Source organism: Protopterus annectens, chromosome 2.part1 (genome assembly GCF_019279795.1).
Source record: "Protopterus annectens isolate FY-2018-M chromosome 2.part1, PAN1.0, whole genome shotgun sequence".
Classification (NCBI taxonomy): Eukaryota; Metazoa; Chordata; order Ceratodontiformes; family Protopteridae; genus Protopterus; species Protopterus annectens.
Genome location: NC_056729.1, coordinates 1,586,688,775 through 1,586,715,487, shown reverse-complemented (window position 1 = coordinate 1,586,715,487; position 26,713 = coordinate 1,586,688,775). Strand labels below are relative to the sequence as shown.

At 42.6% G+C, this 26,713-nt stretch overlaps 1 protein-coding gene across 1 annotated transcript in view; it reads left to right on the top strand.

Moving 5' to 3' along the window:
• Positions 1–14,174, top strand: part of LOC122794548 (guanylate cyclase soluble subunit beta-2-like) — a 170,450-nt gene extending 156,276 nt beyond the window's left edge. The window contains exon 4 of the mRNA XM_044063033.1: positions 13,742–14,174. Within this exon, the coding sequence (XP_043918968.1) occupies positions 13,742–14,071 (330 nt within the window). The 3' untranslated portion in view covers positions 14,072–14,174. The remainder of the gene's footprint in view (positions 1–13,741) is intronic.
• Positions 14,175–26,713: the final 12,539 nt, after the last annotated feature.

Sequence of the window (26,713 nt, the reverse complement as noted above, 5' to 3'; positions counted from 1 at the left end):
AGAGTGTGTTTGGCTTTCGTCACCGATTTTAAATTAGTTTTGCTATGCCCTTTTTCGAGGTTAGTATACTGTGCCTCTGTCTAACAGTGACACAGAAGTGATACCCGGGATAAACCTACGATCTCCCATCCACTCATCAAGATTCCTCTTGAAGAGAGTCAATGAGGGACTCTGCCTAACCTGGACTGGGATTTTATTCCAGAGTGAAGGGAGCCTCTGGGTTATGAATTTGTCCCTCCAGCATGTCCTATTTATTTCAGTGCTGAGGTTCAAGTCTCTCGAGCGCGTAGCTCGATGGGATTTGGATTTTCTGAGGTGCAGCATGTCCATTAATTCCGGGTTGGACATGGCTTTATATGTCAGGCACAGATCGCCTCTGAGCAGGTGGTATGCCACTGAGTAGAGCTGGAGTTTCTTTAACCGGGCAGCATATGGCATCTGTTTGAGCCCTATGATCCTCTTGGTGAGGTACTTTTGGGGTCTTTCCAGTTGCTGCAGGTGTCTGGTAAGGTACATCCCAAAAGGGGCATTGTACTCAATTATGGGCCTGATGAGGGATGAGTAAAGAGGCACGATGACCTCCCTTGATCTAGATGTGAATCCCTTCATGATTAGGTGGGCTATATAAAATGTTTTTCTAACCACTTTGGCCACGTGGTTGTCAAATGAGAGATTGCTATCAACTTGGGTCCCCAGGTCCCTAATTACTTCTTCTGTACTTAATGGATTACCACCTATGTGGTAATTTGTGGGCACTTTGTTTTTGCCAAAGGGGATGACTATACACTTTTTGGCGTTTAGCTTGAGGCCATGGCTCTGGCACCAGTTGTCTGTTTCTATGAGGCCCAGTTGGAGGATGCTTGTGTTGGCTGGAGAGTCGATTATGGCACCCAGTTTGCAGTCATCTGCGAACTTAGTCAGCCACAGTCCTTCCGTGTTGGCCTGTACCTCCGAGAAATATATACCGAACAAGAGAGGTCCCAGGACTGAGCCTTGGGGGATGCCACTTGTAACTGGTTTGGAGTCTGACATGGCTCCAGCAATTCTAACCATGTGGGTTCTGTCCTTGAGCCAGTTTGCAACCCATCTAGTGACATAGGGGTTTATATTTAAGTTGGTGAGCTTATATATAATGCCCGAGTGGGGTATTGTATCAAAGGCTTTTGCGAGGTCCAGGTAGGCTGTGTGGACCACCTTCCCCTTGTCAATGGCCTTGGTGACTGTTTCAAAGAAATCAACCAGGTTTAAGAGGCAGGATCTGCCCTTAACAAAGCCGAACTGGGTAGGATCCAGTGTCTGTAGGTCCCCAATATCTTTATTTATGAGGTCCATGATGATCCTTTCCATAGCTTTGCAGACCAAGCTAGTCAGGCTTATGGGGCGATAGTTTCCAGGATCCGTTGAGGCACCACCTTTGTGGAGAGGGACCACTGTTGCTGTACGCCACTCTTTGGGTACATATCCTGTAGTAAGGCTGAGATTGAACATTAGTTTTATGTTTGGGTTTAGCTCTTCTTGGAGTTCATGTAGGGCAGCCGGGACACCATCTGGTCCCATTGATGCTGTGTTTTTTGCTTTGGAGAGGGCAGCTCTTACCTGAGCATCTGAGATGTCAGGGGGGGGGCAGCACTCTGCTGGGATAAATATTTGCCCTTTTGGTGGGGAGGGGCATTTGTGCTGAACCTGTCAGCTAGGATGTTGGCAATGTCTGTGGGTTCGTGTATTTTTGTCATTTTGGACTAATTCTGAGCATATCTGGGAATTCCCACCCAGGTTCCTAACATAACTAAAGAAAGCCTTGTGATTATCCTTAGTGTCCTGTGCAATTTTTCTCTCGAAGCTGGCCTTAGACGATTTTATGAGTGCCCGTAGTTTTTGCTAATACTGATCAGAGATGCCTTCCCTTTTGGGATTTTGCTCTATCATGTAGTAGCTTCCTCCTTCTATTGTATAGTTTGTTTATGGCTGGGGTCCACCAGACAGGACATCTGCCTTTGGAGGATTGGGTCTTGGTTTTATTTGGGATTGCATGATCCATGCATTCCTGAAGGTGTTCATAGAATGCGTTTATAAAGGATTCTGCGGTCTGGGCCATATTTTCACAGGCCGGGGCTTTGAAGGATTCCACCTCAGTTTTGAGGAGTGTGAAATTTGCTTTAGAGAAGTTTTTCACTGTGGTTTTCAGGGCAGGGGTGGAGTCGGGATGTGAATATCCAGTGAGATTAGTTTATGGTCTGATCTTACCAGTGAGGGATACACTTCTGGTCTGGAGCATAGAGTCCCCATGTTGGTGATGATCAGGTCCAGTATATTTTCCCTCTTGTGGGAGTGGTAACAAGTTGTTCCATAGCATTTGAGTTTATAAATTCTAGGAACCTTTGGGCTAGGGTGTTGGAGCTAGAGTAATGCTCCCAGTCTATGTTTGGGTAGTTGAAGTCGCCCAATATAATGGTGTTTGGAGAGACCTTCATATTTTCCAGTGTTCTCAGGAAGGCCGAGTGGGGTTCCTGGGTTTGGGAGGGTGGTCTGTAGCAGGCTATAAACTGGAAGGCAGTTTTACCCACTGTTAGTTGCACATGGATAGTCTCTGATGCTTCGTGCTGTGCCACCAACCTGGAGGTGTGGGTATCTTTGACGAATATTGATACTCCCCCTCCTTTTGTAGTATGGTCCAAGTTTTGGGGCCGAAAAGCATGGTATGAGGTATAACCTGGTAGTGCGGGGGTGCTCTCGGGAGCCCTGAATATATATATATATATATATATATATATATATATATAGAATGACAGTAGTGTAAGCCATAGGCATCTTGCACAGCGTCAAGCACTTATTTTCAATTTCAGTTTATTTTTTTTGGGGGGGGACAAAAGGCCAACAAGGGACACATTTTAAACATTGCTTGTATAGTTTTGGAAAGTTGCTAGAATAAAATGTTGCACTACCACCATGCATTTCTCTTCCAAGTCTTTAACCCAGAACCCTGTGCACTATAATCAGAGCAACATACTACTATGCCAGATCAGCAGTTTCCTGAAAGATAGAAAGACTGAAACTTAAATGACTATCATTTACTGAATTCAGTTCTCACTTCTCACCATAGCTCTCAACCTCTTAGCACAAAAAACATGGACAAAGCCAGTAATGGGGAATACAGAATTCAGTTTTCACCATAGCTCTCAACGTCTTAGCACAAAAAACCCAGACAAAGCCAATAATGGGAGAATACAGCCCCAAAATAGGGGCAAATTTCAAATACTCCTCTTATAAATTTAGAAAATTGCTAGAATAAAAGATTTTGTGTTACCATTTATTTTCTGAAGAATATGAAGTCTGAAATTCAAATGCCTGTCATTACTTAGTGAATCCAATCCTTCAGTGATTTGCCACAAAAATCCTGAAAACCACAGATTTAATGAGGAATTCTGAAAAAACACAGATTTAATGAGGAACAGAAGAAAAATATGAGGCATAAATTCACAAGTGGTGGTGGCTAGGGACTTTTAGGCTCTTTTTACCTTGTACCCAAGGTATAGGGTTTCAGCCTAAGTACCTCTAGCCACCAGGTGTATTCACCCTGGAGCATTCACACACACACACACACACACACACACACGCACACACGCACATGCACACGCACACGTGCACACACACACACACACACACACACACACACACACACACACACACACACACACACACACACACACACACACACACCTAGAGCTGAAATCTGTTGTTCTAATGTAGCTACAAAAGCAAAATACCTCGCTCTAACTAAAAGGAACTCTGTAGCAAGCTGATAACTCTGCAGCGCTTGCATTCCCACTCACAATTCCATTCACAAATACCTTAAGCTGACGCGCACAGATCCCTTCAAACAGTGAAGCAGCCAGCCGGAAATGTGTGCACTTGAGCTCAGTGAAGCAGTCATCCGGAAATGTGTGCACTTGAGCTCAATTCTGACATAAAGCTGCAAAAAATTGGATATGGAGGGGTGCCACTCTGGAGTCATGGCACCCCATTATTTGGACCCCAAAACTCGGTAAAAACCAAGTAATTTGGTACAGTTGGGAGGTATGGTGGATGGGGAGCTTAGTTTTTACTCAAGTTTTCTACATTCTATCTCTAGTTTTCATCAAGGTCCAGGTAGCTTTAGTTAACTAGAGGGATATGTTACGTTTGACATGTACTGTGCACTAGGGTGCCAGTGAATTAAGAATATTTAGGAGGGTTGAGTTGAATGAGTGTACTGCTTCATCTAGAGGGAAATGGGTCAGAAAAGACCAGTTTGTTTTGGAGAGGAGGGTATTAAGGGTTTCAGAGTGGAAGTTAAATAGCTTGTGACATTTGGTGTATCTATGTGGTCTGGAGAAATGTGGAGAGGATATTAGAATTTTTACTGGGGAGTGATCGCTTAGGGAGTTAGGCAAAGTTTCAAGGTTGTGATATTTGTGTGGGTCTGAGACTAAATTCCTGTTCTAAACAGTTACAATGCCGCTACATAGTTTATGCAAATTAATATTAACATAAAAGCAGAAAAAGATGCTTCTGCAGCCCCTGGCTACACATTTAACTGTCAAGTGTCTTTATGTAGAAAAAAGTCAAATCCAATAAGATTTGCCAACAATTTCCATTAAACTACCATATTCAGCTCAAACTTGTGTCACACTAACTAATCTCTGCACATCATCAGGATCTTTCCAATATAATATAAAATGAAAGAAATTAACCAGCTATTCAGTGAGCCAGCTTTAAGTGTTTTAACCTGTTTATGGGTAAACTGTATGTTTGAATAGTCCTGTACCACAGCATCCTCAGATGTGTTCCGATTCCGAATGAATTCCTCCCATGTGCCATCGCTCTCTGCCACAGCATGCCTACTAGCTTCATCTGTGATGCTGCATCTCATTATGTGGGCCTCAGAATTTGCATCCTTCAGTGCATTTTCATTTAGAAAAAATTCCCATGTTCACATATGTCTTACAGTTCACTTGCCGACTGAGATCCTTGCTTGTGTGAAGACTGCACTAGAGGAAGTTGTACATTGACTTTATCCATCCTACCCTTTTTCAAGAGGGAACTAGACTCCTTTGAATCATCCCCTGCACTCAAGATCCTTTCTCTGTGATGATTAGCAGACCACTCCAACTCATGTGTCAGTATTAAATCATTTGGGACAGGCTCAGCTGTGACTTCTTTTTCTGCCCCTCTAAAACCACATTGACAGGCACTCTATATAACAGACTCAGAGGCCTGCCACTGCCATTAAAAGTATATATCTCTTCAGGAGAATTGAACCACTTTCTCTATCCTTCTATCATCACTACCAGAGCTGCTGGGTAGGTCAGCCACAAAACAAGGCCCCTTATTTTCAGATGTCACCAAACTTCCCCAAATGTACCTTGCTTCAGATACAGGGCTTTTGAAAAACCTTGATATGCACATATGACATCTCCTTCCATGTGAACTCCATGCGAGAGGTAAGTCTTGCTTAGAATCCACTACTTAACTACATATGAGTGGAGTGGCACTTGACAAGGATCTACTGAAGAATGATGATATTTTCTCTTGGTTTTCCCGCTTTGTAAATACATTCCACTTCCCAGTCCAGTTTGGTAGATGCATTCAGTACAAGAAAGAATGTATTATAAAATAGTCCAGCAAGTCGTTAGTTTGTAGTGTCTCTGGTACTCCAGAAAATTGAGTGTTACTTTGCTGTGTCATTGGTGCAACAGGTAGCATACTCACCTTTCTTGCAGAAGGCTGTGGATTCTATTTCCACACCACGTAGATTAATTACTGACACTGCAGCTCAGCATAAGAGGGGTGCTAAACTCCTGAGGGTGTCCTCTCAAATGAGACATTAAACTGAGGTCCCATCTACCGAAGCTAGTAGAAGGTCAGGTGGCTATAAAAGATCCCATGACATCTATTGAAAAGAGGAGGGGAAGACCCCAATGATCTTGTGAAGTTTCCCCTAGTAGTATAAATACCACATCAGGTATCCCCTGAAAAGAGACTACAAGCCTAGTGGGACTAACATGGTCAACAGAGATAAATAAAATGTCTGTTGTCAACGCCATCCACTTTCACATGCAAAACTGAACTTTATTCTCTAGCTAGCAAATTTGTGTAACTCTATCTTCTCTTTTTGACTTTCTTACTTTTGCAGTACATTTAAATCTTCTTGCAAATGCCCAATGCTATCTTGGTGGCCATGAATCCTGTCTTGTAACCACTTTGTTTCCAATGAGACCACCTCTGACATCTTGAGAATATGATTCAAAAATTGCTTTTCAGAAATATCTTTTACATTGTCCCCACTTACAGCATCACCAATGCTGTCAGTTTCAGCAGACCTTTTCCTATTTTTGCAAGGAGTCAGATTGGGATTGCAGATTATGCTTGATGGCCAATAGGTTCAAAGGTGTTTACTAGGCTAATGAGCACAAGGGATTTTTTAAGCCTAGCCATGCATCCTATATCTCCACAAGTTCTGGTACCCTTGATAAATGATGGCAAACAGGGGCTTGAGAGATGAAACATTTACAAGCAGGGGCCTGAGAGATGAACCATTTATAGGCTACCTGTGTCCATTAGTGACATACTAGGCGCCAAACCAGGGATGAATTTCCTGTTCCCTATCCAGTTGTCCAAGTTGCACTTGAATTGTGTTAGGGAGGAACTCTGCTTCACATGGATGGGGAGCCTGTTTCATAGACGGGGTAGTCTCTGGGATACATACCTGTCTCTCCAGCAGGTCCTATTTATTATCACAGGCAAGGTTTAAGTCTTTATAATGGGTAATTCTGCTGCTGTTTGTGTTTATGCAGGAGGTCAATCAGTGGGAGTCTGACAATGTCTTGTATGCCAGGCATAGATCTCCCCTCAACAGCCTGTAGGAGGCAGAATACAGGGTTAGGGCTTTGAGGTGGTCTTCACAGGACATATACTTATACCCTATATTCTTTTAGTGAGGAACTTCTGTGGACGATTCAAATGTTGGGTATGCCTGGTTAGGTAAATACCAAAGGGGGCATTGTACTCAATGATAAGTCTGATGAATGCCGAATACAGTGGAACAATGACTTCCTTGGACCTAGACCTGCCCCTTGTCTTATCCCTCAAATCTCACTCAGTCTGTACCTAACACAGATACTTATATTGGTCATGTAATATGCTTAATACAAGATGTAATGCCTTGCTATTTTATGCAGTTTAAGATTGCTATACTAAGGCCAGTTGTAAGCCTCACTATTAACCACTGTTAATTTTTTTCTTTTACAATGTAGAATCGTGTCATTTTGTAATTCAAGTCACCTGTTAGAAATTTTATGCGATTTGCTGAAGCAAGTCATTTTTTTATTATTTCAATTTAAAATGCTTCACTTGGCTGCACTGCTACAAACTTACTCCAGTTATAGTCCTGTAACCAACTCGTTCCAGTTGTATTTACTTCATGTCATACTATTGCTGTATGTCCTCCGGTAATGTACTTCTGTCAAATGCATTTGTTTTATGTTAGGCACTTGTTATTATATGTATTGTATGTTTTCTGTTTCTTGTTACCTGTGGAGCTATTCTCCCTCGGCCTCCACTGAAAATGGGAGATTTGGGCCAGTGGACTATCCCGGTAAACAAATGCAAATAAATAAATAAATAAAAATAAATAGATGCCATACCTTTGTTTATAAGTTGCAGAGCACAGAATGATTTCCTCACTGCTGTAGACACATGATAGTCAAAGGCTAGATTACTGTCTATGCGTGACCCTAAGTCCCTGTCTACTGGGTCAACTCTTAGGGGCTTGTCATCAATATGATAGTTACCAGGGGTGGATGACTTCACGAAGGATACTATTATGCATTTCTTGGCATTTAGTTTTAGTCCATGGCTCTGACACCATTTGCTTGTCTGTGTTAGCCCTTCCTGGAGAACATTTGTGTTGGTGGACGATTCAATGACAGCTCCTAATTTGCAATCATCTGCAAATTTAGTCAGCCAGAGGCCATCAATATTGGCTTTGACCTCAGAGAAGTAAATTCCAAAAATGAGCAGTACCAGGACCAATCCCTGAGGAACCCCGCTTGTGACTGGCCTCTTTGTAGAGGTGGGCTCCCCAATTTTAACTTCCTGGGTCCTGTCTGTGAACCAGCTGGCTATCCACTGGGTGACATAAGGGTTTTACCTAACCTCTTAGGTTTGTTGACAATGCCCAAGTGGAGTATTGTGTCAAATGCCTTGGCCAGGGCTAGGTAGGCAATGTGACCATTTTTCCCTCATCCATTGCTTTGGTGACCTTCTTAAAGAAGTCCACCAGGCTGAGTAGGCATGACCTGCCCTTGATGAAACCAAACTGGCTTGGGTCCAGTGTCAGGAATTTTTCTGTGTCATCATTGATCATTTCCATCATAATTCTTTCCCTGGCTTTGCATATGAAACTAGTGAGATTTATGGGTCTGTAGTTTCCAGGGCCTGTGGATAGCCTGCCTTTGTGCAGAGGAATAACTGTTGCTGTTCTTCATACATGAAGCACGAAGCCTGTTTGGAGGCTACAGTTAAACAGCAATTCCAGAGGCCCTGATAGGTCATGTTTCATGCTATTTAGAAAGCACCCTCGGATATTGTGTGGGCTTATTGCTGCAGTGTTCTTAGCCTTAGAGAGAGCATTAAGGACTTGTTCCCTAGTGGTAGCAGGGGGAGTTATATTTGATAGCATTTCCTGAGGGAAGGTTGGGAGGGAGAGATGGGTAAGGTTAATGCTGAATTTGTTGGTCAGTAGGTTTGCTATATCTTCTGACTTAGTATAGTTGGCTCCATTTACAATGAGCTCTGCACACAATTGTGTATTGCTTTTGAGGTTGCGAACTTAGCTAAAGAATGCCTTTTCGTTGTCCTTGGCCTGGGAAGCCAAATTTATTTCAGATTTCGCACTGGCAGACTTTTGTCCTCTGAGTTGAATGTTTTTATCCTGTTGGGTGCTGCACCTCCTCATTTTTGCCATGATTTTCTTTCTTCTGTTATAAAGCCTATTGATATGATTGCACCAGGGTGGCATGTTTTATGATTTAGTTCTGTACTTCCTACTGGTGGGTACAGCTGCCTCTATGCAGCTATTAACATGGTTGCATAGAGTTCTGTGAACAGTTCTGCATTGGCAGCAGTGTTCTCAGGGTTTATGGGGGCTTGAAATTTTGCCAGGTTATCACTTAATAGTAGGAAGCTAGCCTTTGAGTACTTCCTGAATATTGCAGGGTTAGTTGAGGTTCTAGGTTTCATTTTTACTTCAAAGGAGGGTATTATGTGGTCTGCTATTACCAGAGAAGACATTAAACTAGGGGATGTGCAGTACTCTACCTTATTAGTGTTGACCAGATCCAGTATGGCTGCACCCCTGGTTGATGTATTGACAATCTGGTCCAGGGAGTTTGTGTTTACAAAATCCAGGAATCTCTGTGCCTGCACATTTGATGTCATAGATGGTTCCCTGTTAATAGTGGGGCAATTAAAGTCACCCATGAAAATGGTATTGGGTTGTATGGTGATTGTTTCCAATAAGTTTAAATACAAGGTATGGGTTTCTGGGTCTTAGAGAGGGACCTGTAGCTTGCAGGTAAGTGGTACTGTATTTTGCCATTGGTGATTTGAATGTGAAGAATCTAGAGTTCATTGTCCTGTATGACCAGCCTTGAGGTGTATTTATTTTTGGTGTAATTTGTGACATCTCCACCTTTAGTCCCTGACTGTATAGTAGCTGGACTAAATGTGTGGAAGGCATTATAATCTTGCACTGTCAGTGTACTCTTCATGGCTTTAAATCTTGTCTCAGTGTCCATACAGACATCAGCATTCTCAAGCATGAAAAGAGCTTCTAGGGAGTGAAGATTTTTGTTTAGCTTCATAGCACTGAGCAGCAATACCTTTAAATTTTCTTGGTTTTGATTTGCTGCATTGGAAGCAGTTTCAGTTTGGCATTGCCTAAAAAAGCAGTATTTGGGAGGACAATGTTTTAGCTCATATTCAAATACCTAGGAGAGAGGTCAAAGCAGTGCAGTCTGTTGACCATCTCCACAAATACTGCACCTCCTTGGAATGACACCAGAAACTAAGCCAATTATTAAAGTCCATCATCTTTTGTTCATATTGTGGCATCATCTTCTGAAAATGTAAAATGCTGCTCAGTGCTAGGCTCATACAAGCCATGGACACAAATTCCGAGTACTCCATGATGTCTGTCTTCATATAGTCTAGGGAGGTATGTCTCAGGTCATTTACACCCACATGGACTATAACTGAGTCGTACTGATACTTGTGGTCCAGTGACCAGAGTGTGTTTGTAATGTGGTGGATCCTGGCCTCTGATAAGCAATTGGCCATGACTTTCTCCTTACTTAGTCTGGTGAAAGGGACATCAGTGTGTCTCACAATCATACCTCATAACCTCTTAGTGCAAGAAATTTGGACAAAGCCTGTCAAAATGCGGGGACAATGGCCCAAAAATAGTGTAATATTTTAAATGTTGCTCTTATAAACTTAGAAAGTTGCTAGAGTAATAGGGTTTGTTTTAGCATACATTTTCTGAAGGATATGAGGTCTGCAACTGAAATTTATGTCATTATTTACTGACATAAATCCTCAGATTATCCCAGTGATTTACCAGAAAAATACAAATTTTATGAGGAACAGACCAAAAGTATGAGCAACAGATCTGGACATTCTGCAAAAATCTGGGCATTTGAGAGGTATGCTCACAATGGAGTGTCCAATGACCAGAATGTTGGATTGTGTAGTGGCTTGCCTTATGGGCTTAGAAATAGAGGCTCCATGAGTTGTGGCTGTATGTGTTTGATGTGGGTGCTGTTTGAGAGAGTGCATTTAGGGCTGCTGGGGTGTTTGTTATGTGTACTTCATTTAGGAGGTCTTTGGGATTTAGCAAGGTTACATTTAAGTGCCTCAGCATATGGGGGGATCTATCTGTCTGCTTTGAATTGTGTGTGATGGGTGCAGCGTGTGTACTACTGACAACCTTATTGACATTAGAAGTGCTTATAAGCGAGAGCTTTGCCTCTAGTGACATTGTGTAAATACATCTCTCACATACCATTTCAGTTTGTTGGCTCAGGATGCCCATATGCACCAAGCTGGAGGAGCTTAGGGATTTCACTCCTCCATGCTGGGCTGCCAGCCATGGCCCCTTTAGTTATTAAATTGCTTTTGATTACTAGACTAACATTAAAGAGAGACTTTTTTGTTATTGTTGGGAGAGACAATATTATGGATCAAGCCATAAAAGTGATACAGTTAAAGGGCTAGTAGTTTTATTTTCTAGTTCTCAGTAGTTTTCACTTGTAAGCTTTGAGGTCTTGAACAAGTCATTTAAACAAATGTGATTCTTGCTGACCATCAATGCCTGTTAAGGGTAAATGGGAGTTGTTTAACTAGTTTCATCCATTTCCATGTTTTATCAACAAATGGTTGATGTTTACTAGAGCAAAATCACAAAACAGATGGGGGATAAAGATGTTTGTCTTTATCAGAAATGCTGTGTCATTTAGCATTAGTATTTTTAAAGAAGTCAGGGTGTAGGATGTACAACCTTCCCATGTCAAGGTGTAGGGAGCTAGACCCCTGCAGTAATTCTGTTTTTATGTGCCATGTTGACTATTTTTCCCTAGAGAAATAGTTGATTTGAATGTTTTTTTTTTCTGTGCTTAGCCATATACCCCACCAGACAATATTACATATAATTGTCCCTAAAAAAAAGACAATTATGTAAAAGGCTGGCACAACTACTAATTCCTTCTTATACATTCTAAATAAACTTTTAGCTAAAAAAATAGTCAGCCATCTTCTCTTACCCAATCTTCTTAGGGAACAAAGAACATATTTGCAAATCAAATCAATACAGAGGCATATCCTTCAGTTAATGAATGCTTTGGGTACATTTCTAAGACCAACAACTCAAAGACCTTTATCTCTGAACTGCATTCATCTGGTGCCAAGACTTCTAATTGATAACACTTATTTGTACCTAAATATACCCCATTTTGTTTGGCAGGTTTTCCTGTTAATAGTGCCTTCACCCATCCATGCTCACAAGATGCAGCCAACTCCTACAGCGACCCCATGAACAGCAACTGTCCTCCACTGTCTGTACCTAAATGTACCCCATTTTAGTTAATAATAGCTACTTGTATCTAAATACAGCTCATTTAGTTGTGCCATGTCTTTTAATTAATGTCTGCTTGTAGCTACATATGCCTTGGTTTGCTTGAATATTTTGTCTTATGTATGCATTAATGTGTGGTATGAACTTCTCACCATTGCATTTATAAGATGTTACTATTTTTACATAGGTCAAAATTGTAGACTAGGCCTCTTGCCACCCGTCTTCCTCTGGTATCCCCCTGTCATCTTTCCTCTATGATATATTATGAAAATTTAGTAAGACTGAAAATGCAGGGAGCATTTAAAGGCATTCTTTACTTTTTGGGGCAGGGTCTTTGCACAAGAAATATTAAACTACTTAAATTTTCCAAATCCATTAAAAAGATTGGCATACCGGAATAGCTTTCATCGCGTAACTGATTATTACCTCAGGCACATGCTTTAATGGAATATTTTAAAAGGAGAAAGTGGCAACCATTTGCTGTAGAAATTACAGAATTCTACCTGCATTTTGCAGTTTTGTAACTGCCTCTTGAGATTTCTATTACCATACAAACACCTTGAAGTGTGCTTTCGGCAATATAGCAATTCCTCAACAGATTTGCAATACAATGGCAGATGGATATCCACCTGCTGATTCTTGTATATTATGCTATGCTCCAGTGACAGAACCTGTGGGATGTTATAATTCATCAATCAAAATGTGATAGAAAACAGATTGGATTCTACACACAAGGTAAAAATAATGTAGCTTTAGAAGTAGTTTACATAACCTGTTCATTTTAGAAGAGCTCAAACAGTACCAGAAGGCCATTAACAACAGAATATGAGATGTAATAAATATCCCTTGAGCAACCAGAAGAATCCACATGTAGTAACATATACACATGAGGTAATCATGACAGTTTTGACAGCAGTGTAATGAAGTAAGATAACAACTTCTTACAGGGAAATAATGTGTTTGAGCTGAGAAAAATATTTTTTCAGCTGCTCAAAAATGCATTGTTTATAGAATAAATCATATCACATGTTCTGTGAATGCTTATGTGTATATGTTTTCATCCCTAAGGTGCTTGTGCTAAAATTGTTTAAACGCAGGATAAAAATGTGGTTATTGACGATAACTGGGCTTTACTAAAATATAACGAGTGTACAGATAATGTAATTATGCCTAGTATTTGCATTTCAAAACACATTTCATATTTTAAATAATAGTTTTTTGACCTGTTTATCTATCATACAGGTTAATCAGCTGAAGAAGCACAAATATAGTAAGAGAAAGGCATTTCTTTATTTCCTTTTAAGCTTATTACATATTTTTCATGTCCATGCTGTTTTAAGTGTCTGTTTTTATTTTATTTACACTACACTTTAGTTTCTTAGACTTCATGCAGTAACTTTAGTTAAGTAAAATATTACCAGAGGCCTGTATGTATGTGGTACAGCCATGTTTTTTGAATATACATACCTGTGCAGTTTGCTTATACTGTCCATACAGATGCTGGGAGAGATAAAGAAAACAAAAGAATGTACTGAAATCCACTTATAGTGTGTCTTTCTTTTTGTTCTCAAGTCAAACGGAAGCATGACATTACAAGGAACAAGTCACAGATCAATGCCAGCATCAGACATGCATGATGGGAAATCTTATGAGCATCAGAAGACAAACTCAGCAATTCCTGTGAGAAGGCAAAGCACAATTAGCATGTTAAGCCAGGTGCAAAAAGACATGTCCCATTGTAAAGATCAAGTAAGCTTTTGGAATGAAGTCACCAGCTCAGAGACTTTTAGGAAGGGAAAAGTATTTAACAAATCTATCAGCTCTGTATTGTCATTTGTAGACTGTGGGACAGATGCACTCGGAAAAGCAAGTGACCTTCCTGGTTATGTGAGCAATACTTAAAACATGGACTGTTTCTGAAATGAACCATGAAAGAATTAATGAATGGTTCCAGTCATTAACTGTATATGTTATTGATAAAAGCACTGTGAACATTAATAATACATAGAAACATCCACAAAAAAATTATTTGTTGTTTATTGCATTTGAATAACAATTGTACATCTTGGTGCTTAAGTTATTGTTTTCATACAAATCATTCCTAAACCTCATGCCTTATTTGAAGGGTGGCTGAGACAGAACAGTAAAAGCAGGACAGCAAAAGTAAAGAAAGCTTACAACAGTATATGGAGGCAGGGCATGTTAGAAAAAGATCTTGCACCAGTAACATATATGATAATCTCATAATCTAGTAATTATTGTGTCTTTGTTGACCCAAAGCTGGTGAAAATAAAACGTGCAGACACTTAAAAGAACAAAAACAAAGTCATCATTCAGAAAAAAAAATTAAAATTGCAGCCTGTGGGGATTAAGCCTGAACATCCCCAAGCAGATGTCTGGACCTTTTGCTCTCCCTCTGAGGCTCTTTGCTCAACTGTGAGGTCACTGCATTAATGAAAGGGGAATAGACTTGATACAGAAACACACATACACACAAACACACACACACACACACACACACACACACACACACACACACACACACACACACACACACACACACACATGCAGAGCAGCTATAAGCCCTGTGCAGACAGTTTTCCCTACAAATTCATCCAGAACCACATACGTGCACATAACATAGGTGTTTTTGCCCCATTACAATTAAAAATACGATTCAGTAGCACACTATTGAGCATGTCTAAATATCTGCTGCAGGAAAGATTATTCTGATGAAATGACACAACCCCCATCCCAAATACCATCACATACTTTGAACTATTTAAACACTCTAAGGCATGCTTGCCCTGCCTATGTCCCAGACAACCCAGGTTCAGTTAGCAGTTTGGGTGACTGATGGAGCAGCAAGGAGGGATGGGTATGCTGTTTTGAGTGGGAGGGCACTTGTTGCTAGTGTTCCCTAAGGGGAGATGTAGTCCATAGAGAGGATTTCCCTTCATATGTGGTTGATAAGCAAGGGGGGGGGATAAGTGGGTAGGGCATATAAAAGGACCCTTCCAACAAGAGCAAAGATGTCTGAGCCCCGAGAATGCTGTTTGGGTCCACAACTATCCCCAGCAATTCTGGAGTAAGTCCAGGGCAGGGTAGGAGACTACCTGGTAGACTCAGTGTGCACAGTATTTTTTTTATAGAGAAAGATGTTTCTCAAAGGGAAGGGGGACAAGTTGTTCAAAGTATAGGGACACACAAAACAAAAGAACATGCTAATCATATTTTATGGTGTACATTTCCTTATGTTTAGGCCAGAGTTAGTGCCCTAGCCCATTTTTATTTTTTATTCTAGCCATGCTGTGTGTGGCTTTCACCCCCCATACGATGAGATACTATGCCCCTTTTACAGTTTAGTTTAGTATATCTCCCTCTATAGTAGGACAGAGATGACCCTCTGGGGGGTGGATCTGGACCTCCCCATCCACTCGTGAGATTTCTCTTGAATAGAGTCGGGCTCTGCCTAACATGGACTGGGATTCTGTTTCTTGTGTGGGGTGGCTTCCTCCTGGGTTATCTATCTGTCAGCTGTTCCTTTCTTTTTTCTCTGTGTGGGTTCTTTGTGTGTCTCTTGTGCTGCATGGGCTCTGCTGGATGATTTGAGTGGGGTGGAGCATGTCCATTAATGGACTGTTGGACCAGGCACAGCACAGATCTCACCTCCTGAGTAGGCGGTGGCGCTAGACTTTAGAGTTTTTTGTTTTCAGTTGGGTGACATATGACCATGACATATGTTTTAGACCCTTTTGGTTAGGAACTTTGGGGTCTTGGGGTTCCAACGGTTGCGGGTGTGAGTGGGATACATCCCAAATGGGGCATTGTACTCAATCATTGGCCTGATAAGAAAGAGTACAGGGGCACAATGATCCTCTGATTTGAATGTGAAACCCTTCATGAGATGGCAATAGAAGGTATAGGTCTCTTCTAACCCACTTTAGCAATGTGAGTGTCAAATGAGAGGTTACTGTCATCCTGGGGTCCCTGACCCCCTCCCTTCCTCTTAATGGATTACCACACCTATGTGGTAATAATTTGTTAATACCTTGTTTTTCCCCAAAGGTATGACTATATTTTTTTGGGCAGCTCAGCTTAAGGCCTCTGGCCTGCCAATTATCCGTTTCTATAAGGCATCTCAAATCACTCTGCAGACAGAAGCAAATGTAAAACTGTAGAAATGCACATGCTGTTGTACCAGCTACTCCACTGTCTTAAGTCTGACACAGCTTTTTCCTCACAGAAACTTCTCTGTTCCACAAACAATTAATCTTTTTCACTACACGCCTACATCTTTTCTACACCTAATACCCTTTCTGTAACAGCCCAAACCTGTCCCTGTACTGAATCCTCTGCACTTCCAGCATCCAATATTCCTCTCTGACTACCTTCTCCTTTCACCCTTAGCCTACAGATTTCAACTCATACTACACCCACTCATAGCTCTCAACCTTCCATTTCCAGAATGAGGAACACCAGTCCTCATAGTGTGGAATAAATCAGCAAAACGTGGAACACATACTAATGGCTTACTAACAACTTCAACTAGGAAGGTCATAGGATGGTTAAAATATGCTGGTTTTACTTATAAAGAAGATTTTTTAATGAATTAATGATTAATTTCTATTTACCATGGATTTCACTTAAAAAAATTCCTAACACTGAATGTGTGACAGTCTTTCAATGTGGAACTTTGAGGAACTTTGAGAAACATGAACTTTTTAAGACCCCAAATGAGGTACGTTCCTCATAATGAGGTACACTTGAGAGGTATGCACCCACTCTACCTACTTAATATATCCTCCCTCTCTCTCCTACTTGACATACATATTGTCCACCTTCCCCATCAGTACTTTCTCACTCTCTGTTGACACGTCCATAATTTCTACCCATCTCTCCAAACTATTTGCTACTATGTAGCCTTACTACACATTCACTGACTCTCACCCCTTCCAGTAAACTATTTAAATATCCGTGTATTTTCTTCTATACTTAAATCTCTTTACTTCCCTATCCTAATTGTCACTAGTCTAAAATCTAGCTATGCTCACCTATTTTAACAACAACAACAACAACAACAGCAAAAAAGATTGATTGCATTGATATGTACTCATTGTATTTACTATCTACAATACTCACTCAAAATGTATATCTAGGTCTGTTTGTTCATACAAATTGTAATGATTGTTGTATACGTAAAACACCATTGTCATTATCTGATGGAACTTTCCTTCCCCAGGTCTCTGCTGAAAAGAGGTATTTTTTTCCTTGCCCAGATGGACTATCCTGGTATACAAAAGCAAATCAATAACTTAAAATCATGTATACTAAGCAAATCAATACCTTTGTACACACAAAGAGAGCCTGATGTTAGCTAAAGACCATGTAGCTTACCTGATGGTTTATCAGCTCAAATCTTCACGGGTCTTTCAGGAATATTCAAATAAGAGACTAACCTCAAAGCTCTGGAATTAGCTCCTTGTTTTTCCATCTCCCAGATCTTCCTCCAATCAGCTCCCATGGACCCTCCCATCATTGTCTGTAACTGCCTTTAAATAACCGACCTGTTGAATGTAATGTATTAGAACAAGAACATTTGTCCATCTATCTGCTTAACTGAATAAACTACTGGAAACTTCAACAAGGTGCCTTTATTCCTCCCACAGGGAGGGTATCAGAGAGAGAGGCCCGGATTCTGCATGCCTTGCATGGCATGCAGGATTAGTGCAGGCGCTCTAGCAGGCAATATGTCTGCCATGCGATCCAGGAATAGCCTGCAGGGGCGTGCATGAGCGCTCCTGCACTAGTCCTACACAGACTAAGCCCCTGTATGCAAATCTCTTAATTTGCAGGAGAAATCCATGCAAATGAGGTGAATTTGCGATCCAGGAAGCTTGAAACCGGCTGTGCAGGACTAGTGTAATCTGCAGAAATGTAGTCAGTTAGTAACTGAGTACATTTCTGCAAAATCCAAAAACAGAGCTGTGACAGCTCCAAATAAAGGCTGCATATCATTCAGGAAGCATGCCAATGGCCAAGTATAAGGCCCCAGGCTTAAACAGGAAGGCAATGGGAAGAGAAAACAGCAGTAGGAAGGTAATCTAGGAGAACTAGCATAGCTGGCAGGTGAAATGTATCATAATCAGCCAATTGCACAGGCAGCAGACCAGCCCAGCCTAGAACACTACTATAAACTATGCAAACACCTTCCCCTCTGGTTTTTCCCATACTCTACACCACCAGTGTATACAAGCGGGGAAGTTTTAACAAACAAAACAACAAAATGATAAGGGCTACAATAGCTATCATACAACAACTTGTGGAAGAGTCTGAGGGTGGTGAGGATGTGAATGCTGTTGACCAACCCACAGTGAGGAGACGGAGAAGAGTGTACAAACCCAGGGTAACCTACCAGGGGCTACATGAGCTGGAGATAGTGGAGCACTATAGGGTGGACAGGGACCTCCTACAACAGATTGTTGAGCTGTGCCGGCCACGCCTGACACACAGAACTAACAGAGGGGAACCCATCCCAGTGGATACCAAGGTATGTGTAGGCTTAAGAATACAAGCTACAGGTACCTGCCAAAGGCCAACTGGGGATATGATGGGGATCTCACAGGCATCAGCATCCAGGGTACTCCACCATTTCCTGGATGCCATGTCAGCACATGTCGGTGAGCACGTATATTTCCCCAACACCCATGAGGCATTGGCCAGCAATATGTAACTGTTCCACAAAATAGCAAAATACTCTGAGGTAGTGGGTGCTATAGACTGCACGCACATATGCATCAAAGCACCACCCGGTGAGTGGGGTAGGGTCTACATCAACTGCAAGGGCTTCCCCTCCATCAATTTCCAGGTCATGTGCGATGCCCAGGGCATTATAATGAATGTGTGTGCTGGCTGCCCTGGAAGTTATCATGATTCCCACATCTGGCATCTGCCGCAGCTGTACCAGAGATTTGCCAGTGGGGACATACACACGATACTCTAGTGGGGGATGCTGGATACACACTGGAGCCATGGCTGATGGCACCCATTAGAAATCCACACACACCCGAACAAAAACTCCATAATGAGGCACACGCACAGACCAGAATTATAGTAGACTGTGTGTTTGGGATGCTCAAGTCATGGTTCCGGTGCCTGGACACATCTGGTGGAGCCTTGCAGTACTCACCAGCTACATGTACCCAAATTGTCATTGTATGTACCATGCTACACATTATGATCCTGTGGAAACAGCTGCAGCAGGAACAGCACAGGGCAGGGCCACACAGCCCCCACCATTGCCAAGGCCTGCACAGGCACAGAGTGACTCAGAGGAGGAACAACCTGAGCCTGTCCCAGTAGGCAGAAGGAGGCATGCCCACAGGAGGGACCCAGGGAATAACACCTCTCTCTGACTCTCACATACAGTAAAAGGGATGCCAAACATGACACTACCTGTGCTCAGCCATGTGTAGGGAGTGTACTATGTGCATCCAACATAGGCAGCCCTGCAGCACCACCTTCAATACTGGGACACCCACAAGGTAAGTGACTCATACATGCGAGTCAGGGGGGTTCACATACCCAACAACAGTCACAGCCAGCAGGACAGGTGTAGACAAACACAAACAAAGGCTGTGTTATGGCCTCTGAATGATGCCTATGGGTAACCTCCCCCCAGGCCTACACAGACAGACTACAGCAGGTCAGGCAGTGGGATGTTAGCTCTGAAGAGTAGGAAGTCAGAAACTAATATGTAGGTAAATCAAAGCTAAGATCTGTAGTACACTGGTATGCCTCTAGTCAGCATGCTAGGTTAGAATACAGAATGAAATGGAGTACCTGACATACCAGTACAGTCAAAACAAATGTGTACAAGTGTCAGGTGTGCCCCCCATCCTATGTAGTAATGTAATAACAGTCAAGTGTGACTCCCCCAATCCTATGTAGAAATAGTCAGGTGTGCCCCCCATCCTACTCAGAAATATAGTAACAGTGAGGTGTGCCCCCTCAATCCTGTGTAGTTAATTATGTAGTAATGGTCTGGTGTGCCCCCCCCCCCCGCAATGTGATGTACACACGTCGTAACAGTCAGGTGTGCCCCCCCCCCACAATCCTATGTAGAAATGTAGTAACATGTATGTGTAGGTCTAATACCAGTGGAGCCCAGATGCACAGAGTTGGCCAAGGTAGCAGGATAGGTTGTAGCATCTGTACAATATGCGGGTATGTGTGTGTTAGGTTGGTGTGTGTCCCATATCGTGTGAGAGTGGTCGGTATGTATGCATGTTGATGGAAGCCTGGTGGCCATTGCCCACTACCGCTGATGACAGGGACATGTCCTCACAACTGCAGTGCCATACACAATACCCATCAGTATAACACAAGCTAACAGTAAGCCACTGCAAATGTATGGTGGTAATATGTGTCACCTTCTGAAAGACTGACATGTCATGGCTGTTGGTCTAGATATACAGGCAGTACACGGGAAAGTACCTCAGACATACAGTATATATTGTGTCACTGTGAAATGGACACACCCTTGGAAAATTACATACAGGTATGCATCACATTATTTGGTTCTGTAGTAGGGGATACTGGTGTTGTCTGCCCAAACACTCATAGGTTCATAGGTAGGTACTAGGCTATCTGCCTGAGGGCATTTATAGGCCTAGCCAGAGTGTGTCGGCTTTCACCACCCCATTGATTTATTAACTGAATCTCTGTCAAGCAGAGCCGATGAAGTAATCCCAGGGGTGTATTTTCTGTTACCCATCCGCTCGTAGCGGTTTCTCTTGAAGAGTGTTAGTGAAGGGCTCTGCCTGATGTAATTTGGAATTTTGTTCCAAAGCATAGGGATTCTCTCCCTCCAGCATGTTCTATTTATTGTTGTGGTGAGGTTTAGCTCACTAGAGCGCTTGGCTCGCAGTGACTTGGATTTCTTTAGGTGGAGCATGTCCATCAATTCTGAGTTGTACATGGCTTTGTAAGTCAGGCAGAGATCACCTCTAAGTAAGCAAAATGCCACTGAGTACAGCCGGAGTTTTTCCAGTCGGGCTTCATTGGACATATGTTTGAGGCCAGTAATCCTCTTGGTGAGGTACTTTTGTGGTCTTTCCAGCTGTTGGAAGTGTCTTGTGAGGTACATCCCAAAGGGGGCATTGTACTCTATGATGGGTCTAATGAGTGACAAGTAGAGCGGCACTATAATCTCTTTATTTCTAGATGCAAACCCTTTAGTAATTAGATGGGCCACATAGAAGGATTTCCTAACTACTTTGGCAATATGATTGTCAAAGGAGAGATTAATATCTACCTGGGTCCCCACATCTCTCATTACCTCTTCTGTATTAAGGGGGCTGCCACCTATGTGGCAATTTGTGGGTGTTTTGTTTTTCCCAAATGGGATGACTATGCATTTTTTGGCATTTAGCTTGAGGCCATGACTTTGACACCAGGTGTCCGTCTCAGTAAGGCCCTTTTGGAGGATGTCCATGTCAGCCAGAGAGTCAGTTATGGCTCCCAGTTTGCAGTCATCAGTGAACTTGGTTAGCCATAGTCCTCCTGTGTTTGCCTGTACTTCTGAGAAGTATATGCTGAACATTAGGGGTCCCAGGACCGAGCCTTGTGGGACACCACTTGTGACTGGTTTAGAGTCTGACCTGGAGCCTGCTATTCTTACTGTGTAAGCCAGATGGCAACCCATCTCATGACGTATGGGTTTATGTTCAGGCTGGTGAGTTTTTTTGTAATACCTGAGTGGGGAATGGTGTCAAAAGCCTTGGCGAGGTCAAGGTAGGCTGTGTGAACCACCTTTCCCTGTTCTATGGCCTTGGTGACTGTCTCAAAGAAGTCAACCAGGTTTAGTAGGCATGATCTGCCCTTAACAAAGCCAAACTGGGTTGGGTCAAGTGTTTGGAGGTTCCCAATGTCTTTGTTAATGAGTTCCATGATGATGCGCTCCATAGCCTTGCAGGCCAGGCTAGTCAGGCTTATGGGGTGATAGTTACCAGGGTCAGTTGTGGCCCCTCCTTTGTGAAGAGGAATAACCATTGCTGTGCACCATTCTATGGGCACATAGCCTGTGGGGAGGCTGAAGTTGAATGGCGTGTTTAGGTGGGGGGTTAGATCGTTCTGTAGTTCATGCAAGACACAGCCTGGGACACCATCTGGTCCCATCGATGCTGTGTTTTTGGCTTTTGAAAGGGCTGTTTTCACCTGTGCGTCTTTGATTTTTGGGGCACTACACTTTTCTGGTATTGTTGTGGGCCCTTTTGGAGGTGAGAGGGGGTTGAGGTTTGCACTGAATCTATCTGCTAGGATGTTGGCAATATCAGTAGGTTCAGTATATTTTGTGCTATTTTGCACTAGTTCAGTGCATATCTGTGAGTTGCCACTTAGATTCTTAAAATAGCTCAAGAAGGCTTTGTGGTTATCTTTTGAATCCTTGGCTATTTTTCTTTCGAAGTTAGCCTTGGATGATTTCATGAGGGACCTTAGTTTCTTACTGATACTGATCAGGGATGTCTTTCCTTCTTGGGATTTGCTTTTTTTCTGAACTAGTTTCATCCTTCTATTGTATAGCCTCTTTATTGCAGGGGTCCACCAAACTGGTTTCCTTCTCTTAGAGGAGTGAGTCTTGGTTTTGCTAGGGATGGCATGATCCATGCATACTTGTAGGTGCTCATAGAGTGCATTTCTAAAGGTTTCTGCATCTTGGACAGTGTTATCCTTTAGCGTGGGGGCTGTGAAACATACCACCTCTGTCTTAAGTAAGGTGAAATTTGCTTTAGAAAAGTTTTTTACTGTGGTTTCCTTAGTTGGGGGTGGTGGTGGGGTGTGGACATCCAGAGTGATTAGTTTATGGTCTGATCTAACCAGTGACGGGTTGACCTCAGGTGTGGAACACCTGTCACCCATGTTGGTGATGACCAGGTCCAATATGTTTTCACCTCTGGTAGGGGAGTTTACCAGCTGATCCAGGGCATTTGAGCTGATAAATTCCAGGAAGCACTGGGCCTTGGAATTTGTACTCGAGTAGTTTTCCCAGTGAATGGTAGGGTAATTGAAATCGCCCAATATCAGGGTGTTCGGTAATACCGTCATGTTTTCCAGTGTCTCCAGAAAGGTGGAGTGGTGGTCCTGGGTCATGGAGGGTGATCTATAGCAGGCCGCAATTTGCATTGCAGATTTGCCCAATATTAGTTGTACATGGATGATCTCAGAGGTATCATGCTGCACCACTAACCTGGAAGTGTAAGTATCCTTGATGAATATGGATACACCCCTTCCTTTTGTGTTTCGGTCCGTGTTCTGTGACCAAAACATGTGGTATGAGTTGTAGCCTGGTAGTGCTGGGGTGCTCTCTGGAGCCTTGAACCAGGTTTCAGTTACTGCACAGATGTCAACATTCTCCATACTGAGGAGTGCTTCAAGTGCGTGCATTTTGAGATTTAAACTCCTGACGTTGAGTAGCATAACCCTCCATTTTTTGTTAATTGTGCTGTTTACAGAGGTGGGTTTGACTTTTGAGCCTTGCCTAAAAAGGCACTATGGGGGCAGCAAGAGCCTTGGCCAATATTCGAAAGCCTAGGGGTGACAGGTGCAAGCTATCTCTTGCAAAGCAACGTGGCTTGTCGAGCATGTCGTCTCAGGCTGACAGACACTCAATCCCCTTTGAATGACACCAGAAGCTTAGCCAATTGTTGAAATTGATCTTTTTTTCTTTATACTGAGGTATCGATCTTGGTGAGGGCAGGATGCTACTCGGGGTCAGGGTCATACCAGCCTGGGCTACATGATCAGAGAGCTCTTCCATGTCTCTTTTCATGTACTCCAGGGAGGTGCGTCTCAGGTCATTCACACCAACATGAACAATGACAGAGTCATATCTGTACTTGTTCTGGAGTGACCTGAGTGCTTGTGTTATGTGGCAGATTCTGACTCCTGACAGGCAGCCAACCGTAACCTTCTGCTTGTCCAGCCTAGTGAGTGGGATGTCAGTGTGCCTGACTATAGAGTCACCTATTACATGGTTGTTAGATATGTTATTTTGCCTTAAGGGCTGTGATTGTGTGGCACACTGATTTTGTGTTTTATGTGTTGTCTGGTTTGTGACGGGAAGTGCAGGTTGTTTGGGTGTCTGCTTTGGAGGTCTCTGATGCTTTTGCAGGTTTTTATTTAGAGCCTCCGAGTATGATTTTGTGTATTTATGTGTATTTTTTGCCAGTGCTGTTTTAGTAGGTATGTGTGCGGCTGGAGTTGTGGTGCAAGTGTTAACCTTCTCCTCTTGACTGTTCCAGTCTTGGGTGGAGATAGCTTAGCTTCCAATTTGCTTGTATAATTGCATCTCTCATATATGTTAGTGTTTTGTGGTAGGAGGAAAGGGTTGTCTGTGTACATGAGGCAGTTGTAACATTGCCTCAGGATACCCAAATTCACCAGCTGGACTGGAGAGTGCACCTGAAGTTGCCCTTTGGTCATGCCTGAATAGTAGGGTGAGCTGCTTAGTCGCTTGGTTGGTGAGAGGTGAATAAAGAGCCTTGCCCTGCTGGGCAATCAGTGTCAGGGTATATTAGTGCTTGCTATTAGGTCTGAGCAAGTGCTGGGCTGTAAGATGCTTTTTGAGTGCTTAGGTTGAGAGTTAGACTAGTTTCAAGGGAAAAACTGAAGAGTAGACTTAGTGGAGCTGGGAATAATTTAACCGTAGCTAACCGGTACTGCCCAGTGCGCAAAACTGTGCAGACATGGTTTTTATAGTAGGGAAATGGAAGAGATAGAAATTAGCCCAAAATAGCCAATAAACTACTAACTTCTGGGCTGGAACCACTCCTCTAGGGACAAATAGGTTGCTCAAAGCTCCCCTCTCTCACAGGTGAACAGAGAAACTTCCTTCTATCCAAGTAAGGTATGGGCAACTCAGAAACTAGTATCACAGCCCTGAATTCAGCACTAGCCTGAAAAGTGGACTATACTAGCTTAGAAAGGCGGGAAACAAGGAATTTTTTTTTTGAAAAGATAAGGCAAAAACAGTAAAAAATACACTTAAAATAGCTTTAAATGACTACAAATGATCAGAAAAGGCTATCACACTTTAGTGTGTAGCCTACAACAGTTAAATTATTTAAACAAAAAACAACTTTTTAAAAGTGCAGGCAGTCAAATAAGAACAATATGTGAAAATAAAACAAGCTTTTAAATCATGATAAATGCTGGAAAATCTGCGTTAAACGGAAAACAGTTAAGAACAGCAAGAAAGTACAGAAAACTGATACTTAATCACTCCAAAGTCTCTCTTCTAAGCTAGAAGGCTTGTATCAGTTTAAGGCTTTCTAGTGCTACCCAGTAGGTTAGCTACAGGAAAGATAGAAAACAAGTGCAGATGTGGTCTATTAAACCAGAAAGTTGAAAGAGATGGACAAATTGTCCAAATGGTCAATAAACTACAATTTCTGGGCCAAGAACCTCTCCTCTCGTAGTAGACAGGCTACCTAGTGCTTACCACTCCCACTGATAAGCTAGAAGGCTTTCCTCCAACACAGAAAGGCTTGCGGGGCCCAGAATCTTACCAACAGTCCTGGATACAGCAACTCTGTATCTGGACTAGGCTAGTTACAGGAAAGGTGGGAAACAAGCGCAAGTGCGGCTTTTAAACCAGAATGTTGAAAGAGATGAAAAAAACTGCCCAAACGGCCAATAGCTACAGTTTCTGGGCCAGGAACCACTCCTCTTGTGGTAGATAGGCTATCTAATGCTTACCACTCCCACTGATAAGCTAAAAGGCTTCCCTCCAACACAGAAAGGCTTGGGGGGCTCAGAAGCTTACAAAGAGTCCTGGATACAGCAAATCTGTACCTGGACTATACTAGTTACAGGAAAGGCGGGGAACAAGTACAAACATAGGCTTTTAAGTCAACAAGTTGAAAGAGATGGCAAACTACCCAAACAAACTACAATTTCTGGGCCAAAACTTACTCTTCCCGTGGAGGATAGGCTTACCTAGTGCTTACTACTCCCACTGATAAGCGAGAAGGCTTCCCTCCAACACAGAAAGGCTTGGGGGGCTCAGAAGCTTACTAACAATTCTGGATACAGCAACTCTGTAACCAGACTAGGCTAGTTATAGGAAAGGTGGGAAACAGGCACAAGTGCGGCTTTCAAACTCGCAGATCACAAAGGAGGTAGGACTGATGTATTGAGAAACAGCTAATGTGCCTGCACATGCAAGCATAACTGGAATGCCCAATACATATCTATGTGTCAGATGCAAGTAGTGTCCATAGCACACATGCACCCAGCTCATGCAAACACCACCCACAGGCATCTCTCTGGTCATATCCCTGCTGTGGGGAATGGGTATAGTAAGATTCCCACCTGTATATGGCAATAGCGGAAGACTGCAGCATGCAGTGCAGGTGACTCATGCAGGTGTGTCCCTAGCTGTAGGTAGCACCCTGCCAGCATCTACGCCACCTGAGCAAGACTGTTAGGTGGTATTGGCATGAACACCTATCACACCTACCCTGTCACCCCAGGGGAATATAC